Source organism: Salmo salar, unplaced genomic scaffold (assembly GCF_905237065.1).
Source record: "Salmo salar unplaced genomic scaffold, Ssal_v3.1, whole genome shotgun sequence".
NCBI classification, from domain to species: Eukaryota; Metazoa; Chordata; class Actinopteri; order Salmoniformes; family Salmonidae; genus Salmo; species Salmo salar.
In genome coordinates this window covers 714,238-733,685 of record NW_025547464.1, presented here as the reverse complement: position 1 = coordinate 733,685, position 19,448 = coordinate 714,238, and the positions used below count along the sequence as shown (strand labels likewise).

The 19,448-nt window shown below is 43.9% G+C and overlaps 1 protein-coding gene across 1 annotated transcript; it reads left to right on the top strand.

The window, feature by feature from the left end:
* Positions 1-5,027: 5,027 nt before the first annotated feature.
* Positions 5,028-15,288, top strand: LOC123731879 (tripartite motif-containing protein 16-like). Its single transcript, XM_045711279.1, has 6 exons — positions 5,028-5,624; positions 6,057-6,152; positions 12,024-12,257; positions 14,132-14,291; positions 14,417-14,476; positions 14,708-15,288. Exons 1-6 carry the CDS (start codon positions 5,028-5,030, stop codon positions 15,223-15,225), a joined length of 1,665 nt encoding a protein of 554 aa, XP_045567235.1. The 3' UTR covers positions 15,226-15,288.
* Positions 15,289-19,448: the final 4,160 nt, after the last annotated feature.

Below are 19,448 nucleotides of genomic sequence, written 5' to 3'. Positions count from 1 at the left end.
CTTCCAGGTATCACAGGTCCATAACGAATGTAGTTTTGTTCAAAAAAGCTCATCATTTATGTCCAAAAATCTCCGTCTTGTTAGCACATGATCTAAGCCAGCCGGACTTCTCGTCATGAACGAGGGGAAAAAATATATTTACGTTCGTTCAAACATGTCAAACGTTGTATAGCATAAATCATTAGGGCCTTTTTAACCAGAACATGAATAATATTCAAGGTGGACGAATGCATACTCTTTTATAACGTATTGGAACGAGGGTACCCAACATGAACTCGCGCGCCAGGTGTCTAATGGGACATCATCGTTCCATGGCTCTTGTTCGGTCAGATCTCCCTCCAGAAGACTCAAAACACTTTGTAAAGGCTGGTGACATCTAGTGGAAGCAATAGGAAGTGCCAAAATATTCCTCAGCCCCTGTGTTTTTCAATGGGATAGGTTTAAAGTCAATACAACACATCAGGTATCCACTTCCTGTCAGAAAATGTCTCAGGGTTTTGCCTGCCAAATGAGTTCTGTTATACTCACAGACACCATTCAAACAGTTTTAGAAACTTTAGAGTGTTTTCTATCCATATATAATAAGTATATGCATATTCTAGTTACTGGGTAGGATTAGTAACCAGATTAAATCGGGTACATTTTTTTTATCCAGACGTGCAAATGCTGCCCCCTAGCCCTAACAGGTTAAAGTTATTTTAGCTAACTGTTTAACCTTAAATTTACAAAATGGGAAAAGGGGAAATTATGATAATACTAAAAAACACCCTTCCAACTAACCCTACACTCATTAAAACCCACTACCCCATTCCACTACTTTGACCCTATCTGCTCCTGCACCAGGCCAACTAACCCTACACTCATTAAAACCCACTACCCCATTCCACTACTTTGACCCTATCTGCTCCTGCACCAGGCCAACTAACCCTACACTCATTAAAACCCACTACCCCATTCCACTACTTTGACCCTATCTGCTCCTGCACCAGGCCAACTAACCCTACACTCATTAAAACCCACTACCCCCATTCCACTACTTTGACCCTATCTGCTCCTGCACCAGGCCAACTAACCCTACACTCATTAAAACCCACTACCCCATTCCACTACTTTTACCCTATCTGCTCCTGCACCAGGCCAACTAACCCTACACTCATTAAAACCCACTACCCCATTCCACTACTTTGACCCTATCTGCTCCTGCACCAGGTCAACTAACCCTACACTCATTAAAACCCACTACCCCATTCCACTACTTTGACCCTATCTGCTCCTGCACCAGGCCAACGGCCTGGGAGGACGGGACACCACCACTCAACACACCCTGGAACTCTTCTGAAGTCAAATCTAGTATGACCAAATACACTAAGAAGCCAATTTTTGTTCTGTGATTTACATTCCATTTCTGCGGTACAGTTGATAACCATTTGCTATGAACACTAAGAAGCCAACCTTACTGAAGCATATATCACTCGTTGGCCTGTCCCTCTGTGCTGTCACAGATCTACTACTCACAGGGATCCTCTCAGGATCCCTCAGCCTTGACCCATCCTCCTCTACTTTCTTCACTGCCTCAGCAGTGACAACCTGTTCCCAACAGTGGGGTCAGTGGGATTGGATAGGAGCCCCTCTCCTCTCTCTCTCTCTCTCTCTGACTGGAGGAGACAGGTGAAATGGTGTGTCTCCTCTGGTCAACAATACTCACCTTGAGAGACTCCACAGCCTGTTGGAGCTCCTTCAGCTCCTTCTCTCTCTCCTGGAATCTCTGCTGGACCTTCTGCTGACTCATCCCCAGCTGCCTCTGTGGAGAATCACTCTTCAATCAGCTGTCAAGCTTTATTAGTCCAGTAGATCAATAGTATAGTAATGTGACATAGGGCCCATAGAGAGGAAGGTCTAAAAAATGGATGGTCCATTTACTAAATGATATTTATTTGTTGCTATGTGAATGATTATAGTTTTTATGGTAGGACTACATGTATCAACAGGTTGAGACTGAACTTTGGACTCATAAAAGGCCATTCAGAATGATAATAGTGTTTGACATTATAAAATGGTGATACATTTAGAGAATCTGGGTTGACATATCAATATACTCAAGGTTTGTGTTCATATTTGTTCTGCTGAGGATTCATTTCATTTGAATGATCTCATATTCAAACAGCCTTAGTTCCTACTGTATCTTTAATTCTTTGTTTATCAGACAGTCACCAACAAGTTGTTCTGGTCTTACCTGTTTCTCAGTACTGATACTGATACTGGGTTAACACTATTAATACTGATACTGGGTTAACACTATTGATACTGATACTGGGTTAACCCTATTGATACTGATACTGGGTTAACAGTATTTATACTGATACTGGGTTAACACTATTGATACTGATACTGGGTTAACACTATTGATACTGATACTGGGTTAACACTATTGATACTGATACTGGGTTAACACTATTAATACTGATACTGGGTTAACCCTATTGATACTGATACTGGGTTAACCCTATTGATACTGATACTGGGTTAACCCTATTGATACTGATACTGGGTTAACCCTATTAATACTGATACTGGGTTAACACTATTGATACTGATACTGGGTTAACCCTATTTATACTGATACTGGGTTAACCCTATTGATACTGATACTGGGTTAACCCTATTGATACTGATACTGGGTTAACCCTATTGATACTGATACTGGGTTAACACTATTGATACTGATACTGGGTTAACCCTATTTATACTGATACTGGGTTAACCCTATTGATACTGATACTGGGTTAACCCTATTGATACTGATACCGGGTTAACCCTATTGATACTGATACTGGGTTAACACTATTTATACTGATACTGGGTTAACACTATTAATACTGATACTGGGTTAACAGTATTTATACTGATACTGGGTTAACACTATTAAAACTGATACTGGGTTAACCCTATTGATACTGATACTGGGTTAACCCTATTGATACTGATACTGGGTTAACACTATTGATACTGATACTGGGTTAACCCTATTGATACTGATACTGGGTTAACCCTATTGATACTGATACTGGGTTAACCCTATTGATACTGATACTGGGTTAAATCTGTCACTTCCAGGAGTGCTCATTTTGTCAAAAATGAAAAAATGAAAAAAATAACAACTCACAGCTGTGTCAATAGACCCAACTCAAACATCTGCTATCTTGAAATGTCCAAAAAATGTATTTAAATGGGCCTACCAGACATCTTCTTGAGAGAAGATAAGGTCAGGGATCTCTCTGGTCACCCCTAAAGCCAACTCCTCCTTTGGTCGTCTCTCCTTCCAGTTCTCTGCTGCCAATGACTGGAACGAACTACAAAAATCTCTGAAACTGGAAACACTTATCTCCCTCACTAGCTTTAAGCACCAGCTGTCAGAGCAGCTCCCAGATTACTGCACCTGTACATATCCCATCTATAATTTAGCCCAACTACTTCTTCCCCTACTGTATTTATTTATTTAGCTCCTTTGCACCCCATTATTTATATTTCTACTTTGCACTTTCTTCTACTACAAATCTACCATTCCAGTGTTTTACTTGCTATATTGTACTTACTTTGCCACCATGGCCTTTTTGCCTTTACCTCCCTTATCTCACCTCATTTGCTCACATTGTATATAGACTTATTTTTTTACTGTATTATTGACTGTATGTTTGTTTTACTCCATGTGTAACTCTGTGTTGTTGTATGTTGTCGAACTGCTTTGCTTTATCTTGGCCAGGTAGCAATTGTAAATGAGAACTTGTTCTCAACTTGCCTACCTGGTTAAATAAAGGTGAAATAAATAAAAATGTATATACTGTATTCCAGTCATGGTTCATCCTATATAACTACTGCTGTCTACTTCATATGTATATACTGTATTCTAGTCCTGGTTCATCCTATATAACTACTGCTGTCCACTTCATATGTATATACTGTATTCTAGTCCTGGTTCATCCTATATAACTACTGCTGTCCACTTCATATGTATATACTGTATTCTAGTCCTGGTTCATCCTATATAACTACTGCTGTCCACTTCATATGTATATACTGTATTCTAGTCATGGTTCATCCTATATAACTACTGCTGTCCACTTCATATGTATATACTGTATTCTAGTCATGGTTCATCCTATATAACTACTGCTGTCCACTTCATATGTATATACTGTATTCTAGTCATGGTTCATCCTATATAACTACTGCTGTCCACTTCATATGTATATACTGTATTCTAGTCATGGTTCATCCTATATAACTACTACTGTACATCTACTATTCTTCAGATATACTACAGATGTACTCCAAATTGTCTATGCATCACATCACAGTACACAGTGTATATATATATATATATATATATATATATCATTGCTTGTCCTAATATTTTCATAGACTTTTTAGATTTGCCCTCTGTGAGCTGGGAACACAAGCATTGTTAGATATTACTGCACTGTTGGAACCAGGAACACAAGCATTTCACTACACCCACAATAACATCTGATAAATATGTGTATGAAACCAATGAAATAAAATGTGATTGTATTGTTGAAAGTGTTAGATAATTCTCAATCCGTGTTGTGTCTTGTCTAAGAACAGCCCTTAGCCGCGGTACTGTATAATAACCATATATCACACCTCCTCAGGACTTATTGATTTATAAGGCATTATAAAGGTGATTAAAATAATGATACATACGTACTTCATAGAAAACTGTTACCCTTCATATATTCTAACAACTCACATTTTAAGATTCATTATGTCATTTGTTCCATGTTAAGGGCTCTAACATTGGAACAAAACTATTTGTCTCCCTCTTGATGTTGCTTGCAGTTCCTCTCTCTCTTCCTGCATTCCTCTAACCCCTCCCTCCCTCCCTCTAACCCCACCCCTCTGGCAGAACCAGGAAATCCCTCCCCCCTCCCACAAACTCTCTTCTGAGGAAACGAAACTGATCTGAGTCTCTGTGTCGTCTGTCTGTGTGAGAGTGAACAACCGTCCAAATGGCTCAACAGGGAGTTCTGCTGGACCAGGACCAGTTCTGTTGTTCTGTCTGTCTGGATCTACTGAAGGAACCAGTCGCCATCCCCTGTGGACACAGTTACTGTAGGAGCTGTATTGAGGGCTGCTGGGATCAGGATGTTCTGAAAGGGGTCTATAGCTGTCCTCAGTGCAGAGAGACCTTCACTCCAAGGCCTAATCTGAGGAAAAATAACATGTTGGCTGAGCTGGTGGAGAAACTGAAGAAGACAGGACTCCAGGCTGCTCCCCCTCCTGCTCTGTGCTATGCTGGACCTAGAGATGTGGCGTGTGATGTCTGCACTGGGACCAGAAAGCAGAAAGCCCTCATGTCCTGTCTGGTGTGTCTGGCCTCTTACTGTGAGACTCACCTCCAACCTCACTACGAATCTCCTGCTTTCAAGAAGCACAAGATGGTCAAAGCCACCGCACAACTACAGGAGAAGATCTGCTCTCATCATGACAAACTGCTGGAGGTTTACTGTCGTACCGATCAGCAGTGTATCTGTTATCTGTGTACAATGGATGAACATAAAGGCCATGATACAGTGTCAGCTGCAGCAGAGAGGACTGAGAAACAGGTAAGACCAGAACAACTTGTTGGTGACTGTCTGATAAACAAAGAATTAAAGATACAGTAGGAACTAAGGCTGTTTGAATATGAGATCATTGAAATGAAATAGATCCTCAGCAGAACAAATATGAACACAAACCTTGAGTATATAGATATGTCAACCCAGATTCTCCAGATGTATCACCATTTTATAATGTCAAACACTATTATCATTCTGAATGCCCTTTTATGAGTCCAAAGTTCAGTCTCAACCCGTTGATACATGTAGTCCTACCATAAAAACTATAATCATTCACATAGCAACAAATAAATATCATTTAGTAAATGGACCATCCATTTTTTAGACCTTCCTCTCTATGGGCCCTATGTCACATTACTATACTATTGATCTACTGGACTAATAAAGCTTGATAGCTGATTGAAGAGTGATTCTCCACAGAGGCAGCTGGGGATGAGTCAGCAGAAGGTCCAGCAGAGATTCCAGGAGAGAGAGAAGGAGCTGAAGGAGCTCCAACAGGCTGTGGAGTCTCTCAAGGTGAGTATTGTTGACCAGAGGAGACACACCATTTCACCTGTCTCCTCCAGTCAGAGAGAGAGAGAGAGAGAGAGGTAGAGGGGCCCCTATCCAATCCCACTGACCCCACTGTTGGGAACAGGTTGTCACTGCTGAGGCAGTGAAGAAAGTAGAGGAGGATGGGTCAAGGCTGAGGGATCCTGAGAGGATCCCTGTGAGTAGTAGATCTGTGACAGCATAGAGGGATGGGCCAACCAGTGATATATGCTTCAGTAAGGTTGGCTTCTTAGTGTTCATAGCAAATGGTTATCAACTGTACCGCAGAAATGGAATGTAAATCACAGAAAAAAAATGTGTTTTGGTGGCAGCTGCAGAGAAGTATTTGGTCATACTAGATTTGACTTCAGAAGAGTTCCAGGGTGTGTTGAGTGGTGGTGTCCCGTCCTCCCAGGCCGTTGGCCTGGTGCAGGAGCAGATAGGGTCAAAGTAGTGGAATGGGGTAGTGGGTTTTAATGAGTGTAGGGTTAGTTGGCCTGGTGCAGGAGCAGATAGGGTCAAAGTAGTGGAATGGGGTAGTGGGTTTTAATGAGTGTAGGGTTAGTTGGCCTGGTGCAGGAGCAGATAGGGTCAAAGTAGTGGAATGGGGTAGTGGGTTTTAATGAGTGTAGGGTTAGTTGGCCTGGTGCAGGAGCAGATAGGGTCAAAGTAGTGGAATGGGGTAGTGGGTTTATAATGAGTGTAGGGTTAGTTGGCCTGGTGCAGGAGCAGATAGGGTCAAAGTAGTGGAATGGGGGTAGTGGGTTTTAATGAGTGTAGGGTTAGTTGGCCTGGTGCAGGAGCAGATAGGGTCAAAGTAGTGGAATGGGGTAGTGGGTTTTAATGAGTGTAGGGTTAGTTGGCCTGGTGCAGGAGTAGATAGGATCAAAGTAGTGGAATGGGGTAGTGGGTTTTAATGAGTGGAGGGTTAGTTGGCCTGGTGCAGGAGCAGATAGGGTCAAAGTAGTGGAATGGGGTAGTGGGTTTTAATGAGTGTAGGGTTAGTTGGCCTGGTGCAGGAGCAGATAGGGTCAAAGTAGTGGAATGGGGGTAGTGGGTTTTAATGAGTGTAGGGTTAGTTGGCCTGGTGCAGGAGCGGATAGGGTCAAAGTAGTGGAATGGGGTAGTGGGTTTTAATGAGTGTAGGGTTAGTTGGCCTGGTGCAGGAGCAGATAGGGTCAAAGTAGTGGAATGGGGGTAGTGGGTTTTAATGAGTGTAGGGTTAGTTGGCATGGTGCAGGAGCAGATAGGGTCAAAGTAGTGGAATGGGGTAGTGGGTTTTAATGAGTGTAGGGTTAGTTGGCATGGTGCAGGAGCAGATAGGGTCAAAGTAGTGGAATGGGGTAGTGGGTTTTTAATGAGTGTAGGGTTAGTTGGCCTGGTGCAGGAGCAGATAGGGTCAAAGTAGTGGAATGGGGGTAGTGGGTTTTAATGAGTGTAGGGTTAGTTGGCCTGGTGCAGGAGCAGATAGGGTCAAAGTAGTGGAATGGGGGTAGTGGGTTTTAATGAGTGTAGGGTTAGTTGGCCTGGTGCAGGAGCAGATAGGGTCAAAGTAGTGGAATGGGGTAGTGGGTTTTAATGAGTGTAGGGTTAGTTGGCCTGGTGCAGGAGCAGATAGGGTCAAAGTAGTGGAATGGGGTAGTGGGTTTTAATGAGTGTAGGGTTAGTTGGCCTGGTGCAGGAGCAGATAGGGTCAAAGTAGTGGAATGGGGGTAGTGGGTTTTAATGAGTGTAGGGTTAGTTGGCCTGGTGCAGGAGCAGATAGGGTCAAAGTAGTGGAATGGGGTAGTGGGTTTTAATGAGTGTAGGGTTAGTTGGCCTGGTGCAGGAGCAGATAGGGTCAAAGTAGTGGAGGGTTAGTTGGAAGGGTGTTTTTTAGTATTATCATAATTTCCCCTTTTCCCATTTTGTATCCCATAATATCATGGATTTATATTATAGTCCAGTTGAGGCAGGTGAGATGCCTTTGGATATACGACGTAATAAATTGTCATTAGCTTATTGGGTTGAAAGGCTGTGAGGTTGAGCATCCCACTGCTACTGTTCTAGATGACTGTTGGGAATATACTAGTAGACAAGGCAGTGGTTTTGGTTGGACAGTTGGAAATCTTGCTGATGAGAGTAGTTTCAGGGAGTTGGAGGTTGGCCCTTTCTGTGGTGATAGGGGATGTTCCTCCATGGTTACTCCCAGATCCTGTTGTTGATCTAACCTTGGTAGACAAAAGGAAAGATTGGGTCAGAAGTCAGTGATAAAGGGAAACTGGTTGACAATTACATTGGTAGAAGTTGTTATGCTTTTTACCTCTTTTCACAGATGGATCCAAGGGCCCAGATAGTGGGCCCACAGGAGCAGGTGTTTACCTTCCTGAATGTGATGTGCAGATATGTAGAAGACTAACAGATGAACTGTCAGTGTACTCAGTTGAACTGTTGGTGATAATAGTTGTCCTCCAGTGGGTGGAGGACGTACAACCTGTTAGAATTATAGTATCCTCAGATTCTCTGTCTGTATTGAATAGTTTATCATCTGGTAAATCTATTAGGAGTGACCTACTATTGGAGGTATTAATGTTATTATGGAGAATTGAGAGAATGGGTCTAGTAGTGAGATTCTGCTGGGTCCCAGCACATTCAGGTGTGGAATGGAATGAAATTGTAGACTAGTTAGCTAAAATAACTTTAAAACAAGATATAATATATATTAATGTTCCACTGGGTAGAGGTGAGGACAAATGTGAGATCAGAGACATTTTGATAGATGTGTGGCAGAAGAGATGGGACTCTGAGCACAAGGGACGGCATTTATATGCCCTCCAAAGAAAGGTCGGTGGACCAAGGTTCAAAGGTCAGATTAGGAAGGAAGAGGTGTTGTTTCCTCGATTGTGTTTAGGACATTGTACATTGAACTGGTCCTTCCATCTGGTTGGCAGCATGTGAATGGTTTGTGTCTGGAGGGTATTGTCAATGAAATGGTGGAGCATGTGTTGTTATATTGTTGTAAGGATGTTGAAGAGAGGGAAAGATTGAAGTGTAGGGTCATTGAGGTTGGATGGGGTTGGATGGGGGTTGGAAGGGATTTGGGGGGATGGGGGAGGGTCTATTAGAAGTTAGTAGGGATCTTTTTATTTTCTCAGAAGTACTGAGTTAGGTAGGAGGATTTAGAAATGGTGTAAACCGTGATTGAACACACTCCAGCACAGTAGGTGGCGCCACGCTCCTTTAACGTTGGTTTGAGGACCGCCATTATACCATAGAAGAAGAAGAAGTTGGTAACGTGAGGTTTTGTCGTTCGTAAAGAGTGCAGCTATTCTTTTGCCTATTTTCCAAATGTATTTTGTCATGGTGGGAGGGTTTGTTTATCGGTTTCCGCTGTTTATCGGTTAGAGTTGAGGAGGGAGTAGGGTAGTTTGATGTCCTCAACCGAGTGGAGAAGAAACGCTGTCTCTTCAGGTGCGTTGTGGAGAATGGTGTGGAGGAATTATTGATCCTGGTCGGTGAACAGGTGGGAGAGGAACATATACACTCTGTATCCAGAATGAACAAGGCGGTGGTTGTGGTAATGTAAAAGGTGAGTCTTGTTGCCAGGCTAGTTACCAGTATGATTTATGTGAGGGGTTGTGTTGGTGCTGATTTCGACAAGAGTAGTGGTGTCTAATCTGCCTCCGTTTATTACCACCGAACAGATCCGTAAAGAGTTGGTTCGTTTTGCTAAATGTGGAAGTGTTTTTCTGAACGAAATTCAAGGTTAAACAGGGGAGGGTGGTACACAGGGTTTGTTAGCACAGAGGAGCCCAGTGATATAATATTATATATATAATATTACTATATGTCCCAGCTGTTTGCTGTGGTTTTGAAGTAATTCTCTTCCAGCCCGCGTTAACCTTGTAGGTTTACCTCAGGTAACTTATTATTAACTAACCTGGTAGGTTTACCTCAGGTAACTTATTATTAACTAACCTGGTAGGTTTACCTCAGGTAACTTATTATTAACTAGGTTACAGCTACTAATAATGGTAACTGGTAATTTGATATGTGTTGAAATCTGTTGGTTCGTAGACATCAAATAGAGAGAATGCTGCGCAGGTTCACTGAGTTGTAAACCTAATGGATAGGTGGAGATCATTGATTTGTAGCTCTGACTCAGTTGCTACCTCAGATTATGAGCCTATCAAGTGTGGTGAATGAGGTATGTAGTTCCCACAGAAGACCACAGGGAGGAGCAAGAGAGATATAAACCCATACAGTTTATCTCTTTAAATACCCTGAACCTAACAATCAATCTAATGTATTTATGAAGACCTTTTTACATCAGCAGATGTCACAAAGTGCTGTACAGAAACTCTAACCCTACGTATAACCTGTTTTATCCTGAACCCTAATTCTAGGGTAGGGTAGCCTACAACCCCTTTAGAAACTATTATAGTAATAATATTATGTTAGTAAATACCATTATAGTACTAAATAGGTTCTATTGTTATTTTTTAAATAAACCTATGTATAGTACTTACCATTTAACTGTTTTTTTTTGTTATTTTATTATATTTATTATTTAGAGGAGTCTGTCTAAATAATTAAAAGTTAAGTTATTGCCAGACTTTTTAATGAAACCTTTATTTAACCAGGTGGGCTAGTTGAGAACAAGTCCTTTATTTAACCAGGTGGGCCAGTTGAGAACAAGTCCTTTATTTAACCAGGTGGGCCAGTTGAGAACAAGTCCTTTATTTAACCAGGTGGGCTAGTTGAGAACAAGTCCTTTATTTAACCAGGTGGGCCAGTTGAGAACAAGTTCTCATTTACAACTGCGACCTGGCCAAGATAAAGCAAAGCAGTGTGACACAAACAACAACACAGAGTTACACATGGAATAAACAAACGTACAGTCAATAACACAATAGAAAAGTCTATATACAGTTGTGCAAATGAGGTAAGATAAAGGAGGTAAGTTAATAAATAGGCCGTGGTGGAGAAATAATTACAATGTAGCAATTAAACACTGGAGTGATAGATGTGCAGAAGATGAATTTGCAAGAAGAGATACTATTAACTAACTGCTATCTCTCTCTCTCTCTCTGTCTCTCTCTCTCTCTCTCTCTGTCCCTCTCTCTCTCTGTCCCTCTCTCTCTCTCTCTAACTCTCTCTCTCTCTCTTACTCTGTCCCTCTCTCTTACTCTGTCCCTCTCTCTTACTCTGTCCCTCTCTCTCTCTCTCTCTCTCTCTCTCTCTCTCTCTCTCTCTCTCTCTCTCTCTCTCTCTCTCTCTCTCTCTGTCCCTCTCTCTCTCTCTCTCTCTCTGTCCCTCTCTCTCTCTCTCTCTCTCTCCTCTCTCTCTCTCTCTCTCCCTCTCTCTCTCTCTGTCCCTCTCTCTCTCTCTCTCCCTCTCTCTCTCTCTGTCCCTCTCTCTCTCTCTCCCTCTCTCTCTGTCCCTCTCTCTCTCTCTCTGTCCCTCTCTCTCTCTCTCTCTCTGTCCCTCTCTCTCTCTCTCTTCTGTCCCTCTCTCTCTCTCTCTCCTCTCTCTCTCTCTGTCCCTCTCTCTCTCTCTCTCTCTCTCTCTCTCTCTCTCTCTCTCTCTCTCTCTCTCCTCCTCTCTCTGTCCCTCTCTCTCTCTGTCCCTCTCTCTCTCTCTCTCTCTGTCTCTCTCTCTCTCTCTGTCTCTCTCTCTCTCTCTCTCTCTCTGTCTCTCTCTCTCTCTCTCTGTCCCTCTCTCTCTCTCTCTCTCTGTCTCTCTCTCTCTCTCTGTCTCTCTCTCTCTCTCTCTCTCTCTCTCTCTCTCTCTGTCCTTCTCTCTCTCTCTCTCTCTCTCTCTCTCTCTCTCTCTCTCTCTCTCTGTCTCTCTCTCTCTCTCTCTCTCTCTCAACAGCGCTCTGCACAGGCAGCAGTGGAGGACAGTGATCAGATCTTTACTGAGCTGATCCGCTCCATTGAGAGAAGGAGCTCTGAGGTGAAGGAGCTGATCAGAGCCCAAGAGAAGGATCAAGTGAGTGAAGCTGAAGGAGTCCTGGAGCAACTGAAGCAGGAGATAGCTGAGCTGAGGAAGAGAAGCACTGAGCTGGAGCAGCTCTCACACACAGAGGATCACATCCATTTCCTCCAGGTAACTAAACTGTCTTGTTACATGTGATATGAAATGAACTTCATGTGAAACTATTCATCTTATGTTGTCCTGTCTGTTCCCTCTCTCTCTCTCTCTCTCTCTCTCTCTCTCTCTCTCTCTCTCTCTGTCCCTCTCTCTCTCTCTGTCTCTCTCTCTCTCTCTCTGTCTCTCTCTCTCTCTCTATCCCTCTCGCTCTCTCTGTCCCTCTCTCTCTCTCTCCCTCTCTCCCTCTCTCTGTCCCCCTCTCTCTGTCCCTCTCTCTCTGTCCCCCTCTCTCTCTCTCTCTCTCTGTCCCTCTCTCTGTCCCTCTCTCTCTCTCTGTCCCTCTCTCTCTCTCTGTCCCTCTCTCTCTCTCTCTGTCTCTGTCCCTCTCTCTGTCTCTGTCCCTCTCTCTGTCTCTGTCCCTCTCTCTGTCTCTGTCCCTCTCTCTGTCTCTGTCCCTCTCTGTCTCTGTCCCTCTCTCTGTCTCTGTCCCTCTCTCTCTCTCTCTCTGTCCCTCTCTCTCTCTCTCTCTCTCTCTCTCTCTCTCTCTCTGTCCCTCTCTCTCTGTCCCTCTCTCTCTCTCTCTGTCCCTCTCTCTCTCTCTCTCTCTCTCTCTCTGTCCCTCTCTCTCTGTCCCTCTCTCTCTCTCTCTGTCTCTCTCTCTCTCTCTCTCTCTCTGTCTCTCTCTCTCTCTCTCTCTCTCTCTCTCTCTCTCTGTCTCTCTCTCTGTCTCTGTCCCTCTCTCTCTCTCTGTCCCTCTCTCTCTCTCTGTCCCTCTCTCTCTCTCTCTGTCCCTCTCTCTCTCTCTCTGTCCCTCTCTCTCTCTCTCTCTGTCCCTCTCTCTCTCTCTCTCTCTGTCCCTCTCTCTCTCTCTCTGTCCCTCTCTCTCTCTCTCTGTCTCTCTCTCTCTCTCTCTGTCCCTCTCTCTCTCTCTCTCTCTGTCCTCTCTCTCTCTCTCTCTCTCTCTCTCTCTCTCTCTCTCTCTCTCTCTCTCTCTCTCTCTCTCTCTCTCTCTCTCTCTCTCTCTGTCCCTCTCTCTGTCTCTGTCCCTCTCTCTGTCTCTCTCTCTCTCTCTCTCTCTCTCTCTCTCTCTCTGTCCCTCTCTCTCTCTCTGTCCCTCTCTCTCTCTCTCTCTCTGTCCCTCTCTCTCTCTCTCTGTCCCTCTCTCTGTCTCTGTCCCTCTCTCTGTCTCTGTCCCTCTCTCTGTCTCTGTCCCTCTCTCTGTCTCTGTCCCTCTCTCTCTCTCTCTGTCCCTCTCTGTCCCTCTCTCTCTCTCTCTCTCTCTCTGTCCCTCTCTCTCTCTCTCTCTCTCTCTGTCCCTCTCTCTCTGTCTCTCTCTCTCTGTCTCTCTCTCTGTCTCTCTCTGTCTCTCTCTGTCTCTCTCTGTCTCTCTCTGTCTCTCTCTCTGTCTCTCTCTCTGTCTCTCTCTCTGTCTCTCTCTCTCTCTCTCTGTCTCTCTCTCTCTCTCTCTCTGTTCCTCTGTCTCTCTCTGTCTCTCTGTCCGTGTCCCCCTCTCTCTGGGTCTTGGTGTCCCTCTCTCTGTGTCCCTCCCTCTCTCCCTCTCTGTCCCTCCCTCTCTCTCTCTCTCGCTCTCTCTCCCTCTGTCCCTCTCTCTCTCTGTCTCTGTCCCTCTGTTCCTCTGTCTCTCTCTCTGTCTGTCTCTGTCTCTCTCTCTGTCTGTCTCTGTCTCTCTCTGTGTCCCCCTCTCTCTCTCTCTGTCTCTCTCTCTCTCTCTGTTCCTCTGTCTCTCTCTCTCTCTCTCTCTCTCTCTCTCTCTGTCCCCCTCTCTGTCCCTCCTCTCTGTCCCTCCTCTCTCTCTCTGTCCCTCCTCTCTCTCTCTCTGTCTCTCTCTGTCTCTCTCTCTCTCTGTCTCTCTCTGTCTCTCTCTCCAGAGTTATCAGTCTCTCTCCAGTATCAGTGTATCTTCAGACTTACCCAGCATCGTTGTCCGTCCTCTTCAGTACTTTGGAGATGTGAGTAAGACTGTGTCTGAACTGAGAGAGAAACTAGAAGACTTCCTTAAAGGAGAATGGACCAAGATCTCCACTACAGGTGTGTTGAAAACAATCAGAACATCAACTTTAGACCATTGAAAGTTCCCTACTAGTCATATACATGTGGAATATGGTATGATGATAACATTCCCTCTCTCTGTCAATGTGTTTGTGTGTCTGTAGTGAATATAGTGGAGGTTGTTCTGCCTCCAGAGCCCAAGACCAGAGAACAGTTGTTACAATGTGAGTCTCTTTATTGTGAAGTAACTAACAGTCTCTTTTTACTGCCACTCCTAACAATCCCTCTAGAAATATATAGCAATAGTAGATCTAATCAAAGACTGGGTATCTATCTGACTCCTCATATTTCTCTGATTTGATCTCTGCTGTGCTCTAATCAAAGACAGGGTAGATACAGTATCTGACTTAACTTATTGTTCTGACTCCCCTCATTGGTCTCTGCTCTTCTCCCAGATTCCTGTCAGCTCACACTGGACCCAAACACAGCACACACACTCCTCTCTCTGTCTGAAGGGAACAGAAAGGTGACCTGTACAGACCAAGACCAACCATATCCTGGTCATCCAGACAGATTCACCAACTGGTCTCAGGTTCTGTGTAGAGAGGGTCTGTCTGGACGCTGTTACTGGGAGGTGGAGTGGACTGGGGGGTGGGTTATTACAGCAGTCTCATATAAAGACATCAGCAGAACAGGGTCAGATGGTGGATTTGGATACAATAACAAGTCCTGGAGTTTACAGCGCTATAGAGGTGATTATTGTTTCATACACAATAATGTTGTGACTAAAGTATCAGGCCCTCAGTCCTCCAGAGTAGGAGTGTACCTGGATCACAAGGCAGGTACTCTGTCCTTCTACAGTGTCTCTGACACAATGACCCTCCTCCACAGAGTCCAGACCACATTCACTCAGCCCCTCTATCCTGGGTTTAGTCTCTGTTATAATAGTACTGCTGAGCTGGTTAAACTGTAGTAGGGTCCACATAGATACTAGTCATGCTGGTGTAGTCTATATCTGAGCTGGTTAAACTGTAGTAGGGTCCACATAGATACTAGTCACGCTGGTGTAGTCTATAGCTGAGCTGGTTAAACTGTAGTAGGGTCCACATAGATACTAGTCATGCTGGTGTAGTCTATAGCTGAGCTGGTTAAACTGTAGTAGGGTCCACATAGATACTAGTCATGCTGGTGTAGTCTATAGCTGAGCTGGTTAAACTGTAGTAGGATCCACATAGATACTAGTCATGCTGGTGTAGTCTATAGCTGAGCTGGTTAAACTGTAGTAGGGTCCACATAGATACTAGTCATGCTGGTGTAGTCTATAGCTGAGCTGGTTAAACTGTAGTAGGGTCCACATAGATACTAGTCATGCTGGTGTAGTCTATAGCTGAGCTGGTTAAACTGTAGTAGGGTCCACATAGATACTAGTCATGCTGGTGTAGTCTATAGCTGAGCTGGTTAAACTGTAGTAGGGTCCACATAGATACTAGTCATGCTGGTGTAGTCTATAGCTGAGCTGGTTAAACTATAGTAGGGTCCACATAGATACTAGTCATGCTGGTGTAGTCTATAGCTGAGCTGGTTAAACTGTAGTAGGGTCCACATAGATACTAGTCATGCTGGTGTAGTCTATAGCTGAGCTGGTTAAACTGTAGTAGGGTCCACATAGATACTAGTCATGCTGGTGTAGTCTATAGCTGAGCTGGTTAAACTGTAGTAGGGTCCACATAGATACTAGTCATGCTGGTGTAGTCTATAGCTGAGCTGGTTAAACTGTAGTAGGGTCCACATAGATACTAGTCATGCTGGTGTAGTCTATAGCTGAGCTGGTTAAACTGTAGTAGGGTCCACATAGATACTAGTCATGCTGGTGTAGTCTATAGCTGAGCTGGTTAAACTGTAGTAGGATCCACATAGATACTAGTCATGCTGGTGTAGTCTATAGCTGAGCTGGTTAAACTGTAGTAGGGTCCACATAGATACTAGTCATGCTGGTGTAGTCTATAGCTGAGCTGGTTAAACTGTAGTAGGATCCACATAGATACTAGTCATGCTGGTGTAGTCTATAGCTGAGCTGGTTAAACTGTAGTAGGGCCCACATAGATACTAGTCATGCTGGTGTAGTCTATAGCTGAGCTGGTTAAACTGTAGTAGGGTCCACATAGATACTAGTCATGCTGGTGTAGTCTATAGCTGAGCTGGTTAAACTGTAGTAGGGTCCACATAGATACTAGTCATGCTGGTGTAGTCTATAGCTGAGCTGGTTAAACTGTAGTAGGGTCCACATAGATACTAGTCATGCTGGTGTAGTCTATAGCTGAGCTGGTTAAACTGTAGTAGGGTCCACATAGATACTAGTCATGCTGGTGTAGTCTATAGCTGAGCTGGTTAAACTGTAGTAGGGTCCACATAGATACTAGTCATGCTGGTGTAGTCTATAGCTGAGCTGGTTAAACTGTAGTAGGGTCCACATAGATACTAGTCATGCTGGTGTAGTCTATAGCTGAGCTGGTTAAACTGTAGTAGGGTCCACATAGATACTAGTCATGCTGGTGTAGTCTATAGCTGAGCTGGTTAAACTGTAGTAGGGTCCACATAGATACTAGTCATGCTGGTGTAGTCTATAGCTGAGCTGGTTAAACTGTAGTAGGGTCCACATAGATACTAGTCATGCTGGTGTAGTCTATAGCTGAGCTGGTTAAACTGTAGTAGGGTCCACATAGATACTAGTCATGCTGGTGTAGTCTATAGCTGAGCTGGTTAAACTGTAGTAGGGTCCACATAGATACTAGTCGTGCTGGTGTAGTCTATAGCTGAGCTGGTTAAACTGTAGTAGGGTCCACATAGATACTAGTCATGCTGGTGTAGTCTATAGCTGAGCTGGTTAAACTGTAGTAGGGTCCACATAGATACTAGTCATGCTGGTGTAGTCTATAGCTGAGCTGGTTAAACTGTAGTAGGGTCCACATAGATACTAGTCATGCTGGTGTAGTCTATAGCTGAGCTGGTTAAACTGTAGTAGGGTCCACATAGATACTAGTCATGCTGGTGTAGTCTATAGCTGAGCTGGTTAAACTGTAGTAGGGTCCACATAGATACTAGTCATGCTGGTGTAGTCTATAGCTGAGCTGGTTAAACTGTAGTAGGGTCCACATAGATACTAGTCATGCTGGTGTAGTCTATAGCTGAGCTGGTTAAACTGTAGTAGGGTCCACATAGATACTAGTCATGCTGGTGTAGTCTATAGCTGAGCTGGTTAAACTGTAGTAGGGTCCACATAGATACTAGTCATGCTGGTGTAGTCTATAGCTGAGCTGGTTAAACTGTAGTAGGGTCCACATAGATACTAGTCATGCTGGTGTAGTCTATAGCTGAGCTGGTTAAACTGTAGTAGGGTCCACATAGATACTAGTCATGCTGGTGTAGTCTATAGCTGAGCTGGTTAAACTGTAGTAGGGTCCACATAGATACTAGTCATGCTGGTGTAGTCTATAGCTGAGCTGGTTAAACTGTAGTAGGGTCCACATAGATACTAGTCATGCTGGTGTAGTCTATAGCTGAGCTGGTTAAACTGTAGTAGGGTCCACATAGATACTAGTCATGCTGGTGTAGTCTATAGCTGAGCTGGTTAAACTGTAGTAGGGTCCACATAGATACTAGTCATGCTGGTGTAGTCTATAGCTGAGCTGGTTAAACTGTAGTAGGGTCCACATAGATACTAGTCATGCTGGTGTAGTCTATAGCTGAGCTGGTTAAACTGTAGTAGGGTCCACATAGATACTAGTCATGCTGGTGTAGTCTATAGCTGAGCTGGTTAAACTGTAGTAGGGTCCACATAGATACTAGTCATGCTGGTGTAGTCTATAGCTGAGCTGGTTAAACTGTAGTAGGGTCCACATAGATACTAGTCATGCTGGTGTAGTCTATAGCTGAGCTGGTTAAACTGTAGTAGGGTCCACATAGATACTAGTCATGCCGGTGTAGTCTATAGCTGAGCTGGTTAAACTGTAGTAGGGTCCACATAGATACTAGTCACGCTGGTGTAGTCTATAGCTGAGCTGGTTAAACTGTAGTAGGGTCCACATAGATACTAGTCATGCTGGTGTAGTCTATAGCTGAGCTGGTTAAACTGTAGTAGGGTCCACATAGATACTAGTCATGCTGGTGTAGTCTATAGCTGAGCTGGTTAAACTGTAGTAGGGTCCACATAGATACTAGTCATGCTGGTGTAGTCTATAGCTGAGCTGGTTAAACTGTAGTAGGGTCCACATAGATACTAGTCAAGCTGGTGTAGTCTATAGCTGAGCTGGTTAAACTGTAGTAGGGTCCACATAGATACTAGTCATGCTGGTGTAGTCTATAGCTGAGCTGGTTAAACTGTAGTAGGGTCCACATAGATACTAGTCATGCTGGTGTAGTCTATAGCTGAGCTGGTTAAACTGTAGTAGGGTCCACATAGATACTAGTCATGCTGGTGTAGTCTATAGCTGAGCTGGTTAAACTGTAGTAGGGTCCACATAGATACTAGTCATGCTGGTGTAGTCTATAGCTGAGCTGGTTAAACTGTAGTAGGGTCCACATAGATACTAGTCATGCTGGTGTAGTCTATAGCTGAGCTGGTTAAACTGTAGTAGGGTCCACATAGATACTAGTCATGCTGGTGTACTCTATAGCTGAGCTGGTTAAACTGTAGTAGGGTCCACATAGATACTAGTCATGCTGGTGTAGTCTATAGCTGAGCTGGTTAAACTGTAGTAGGGTCCACATAGATACTAGTCAAGCTGGTGTAGTCTATAGCTGAGCTGGTTAAACTGTAGTAGGGTCCACATAGATACTAGTCATGCTGGTGTAGTCTATAGCTGAGCTGGTTAAACTGTAGTAGGGTCCACATAGATACTAGTCATGCTGGTGTAGTCTATAGCTGAGCTGGTTAAACTGTAGTAGGGTCCACATAGATACTAGTCATGCTGGTGTAGTCTATAGCTGAGCTGGTTAAACTGTAGTAGGGTCCACATAGATACTAGTCATGCTGGTGTAGTCTATAGCTGAGCTGGTTAAACTGTAGTAGGGTCCACATAGATACTAGTCATGCTGGTGTAGTCTATAGCTGAGCTGGTTAAACTGTAGTAGGGTCCACATAGATACTAGTCATGCTGGTGTAGTCTATAGCTGAGCTGGTTAAACTGTAGTAGGGTC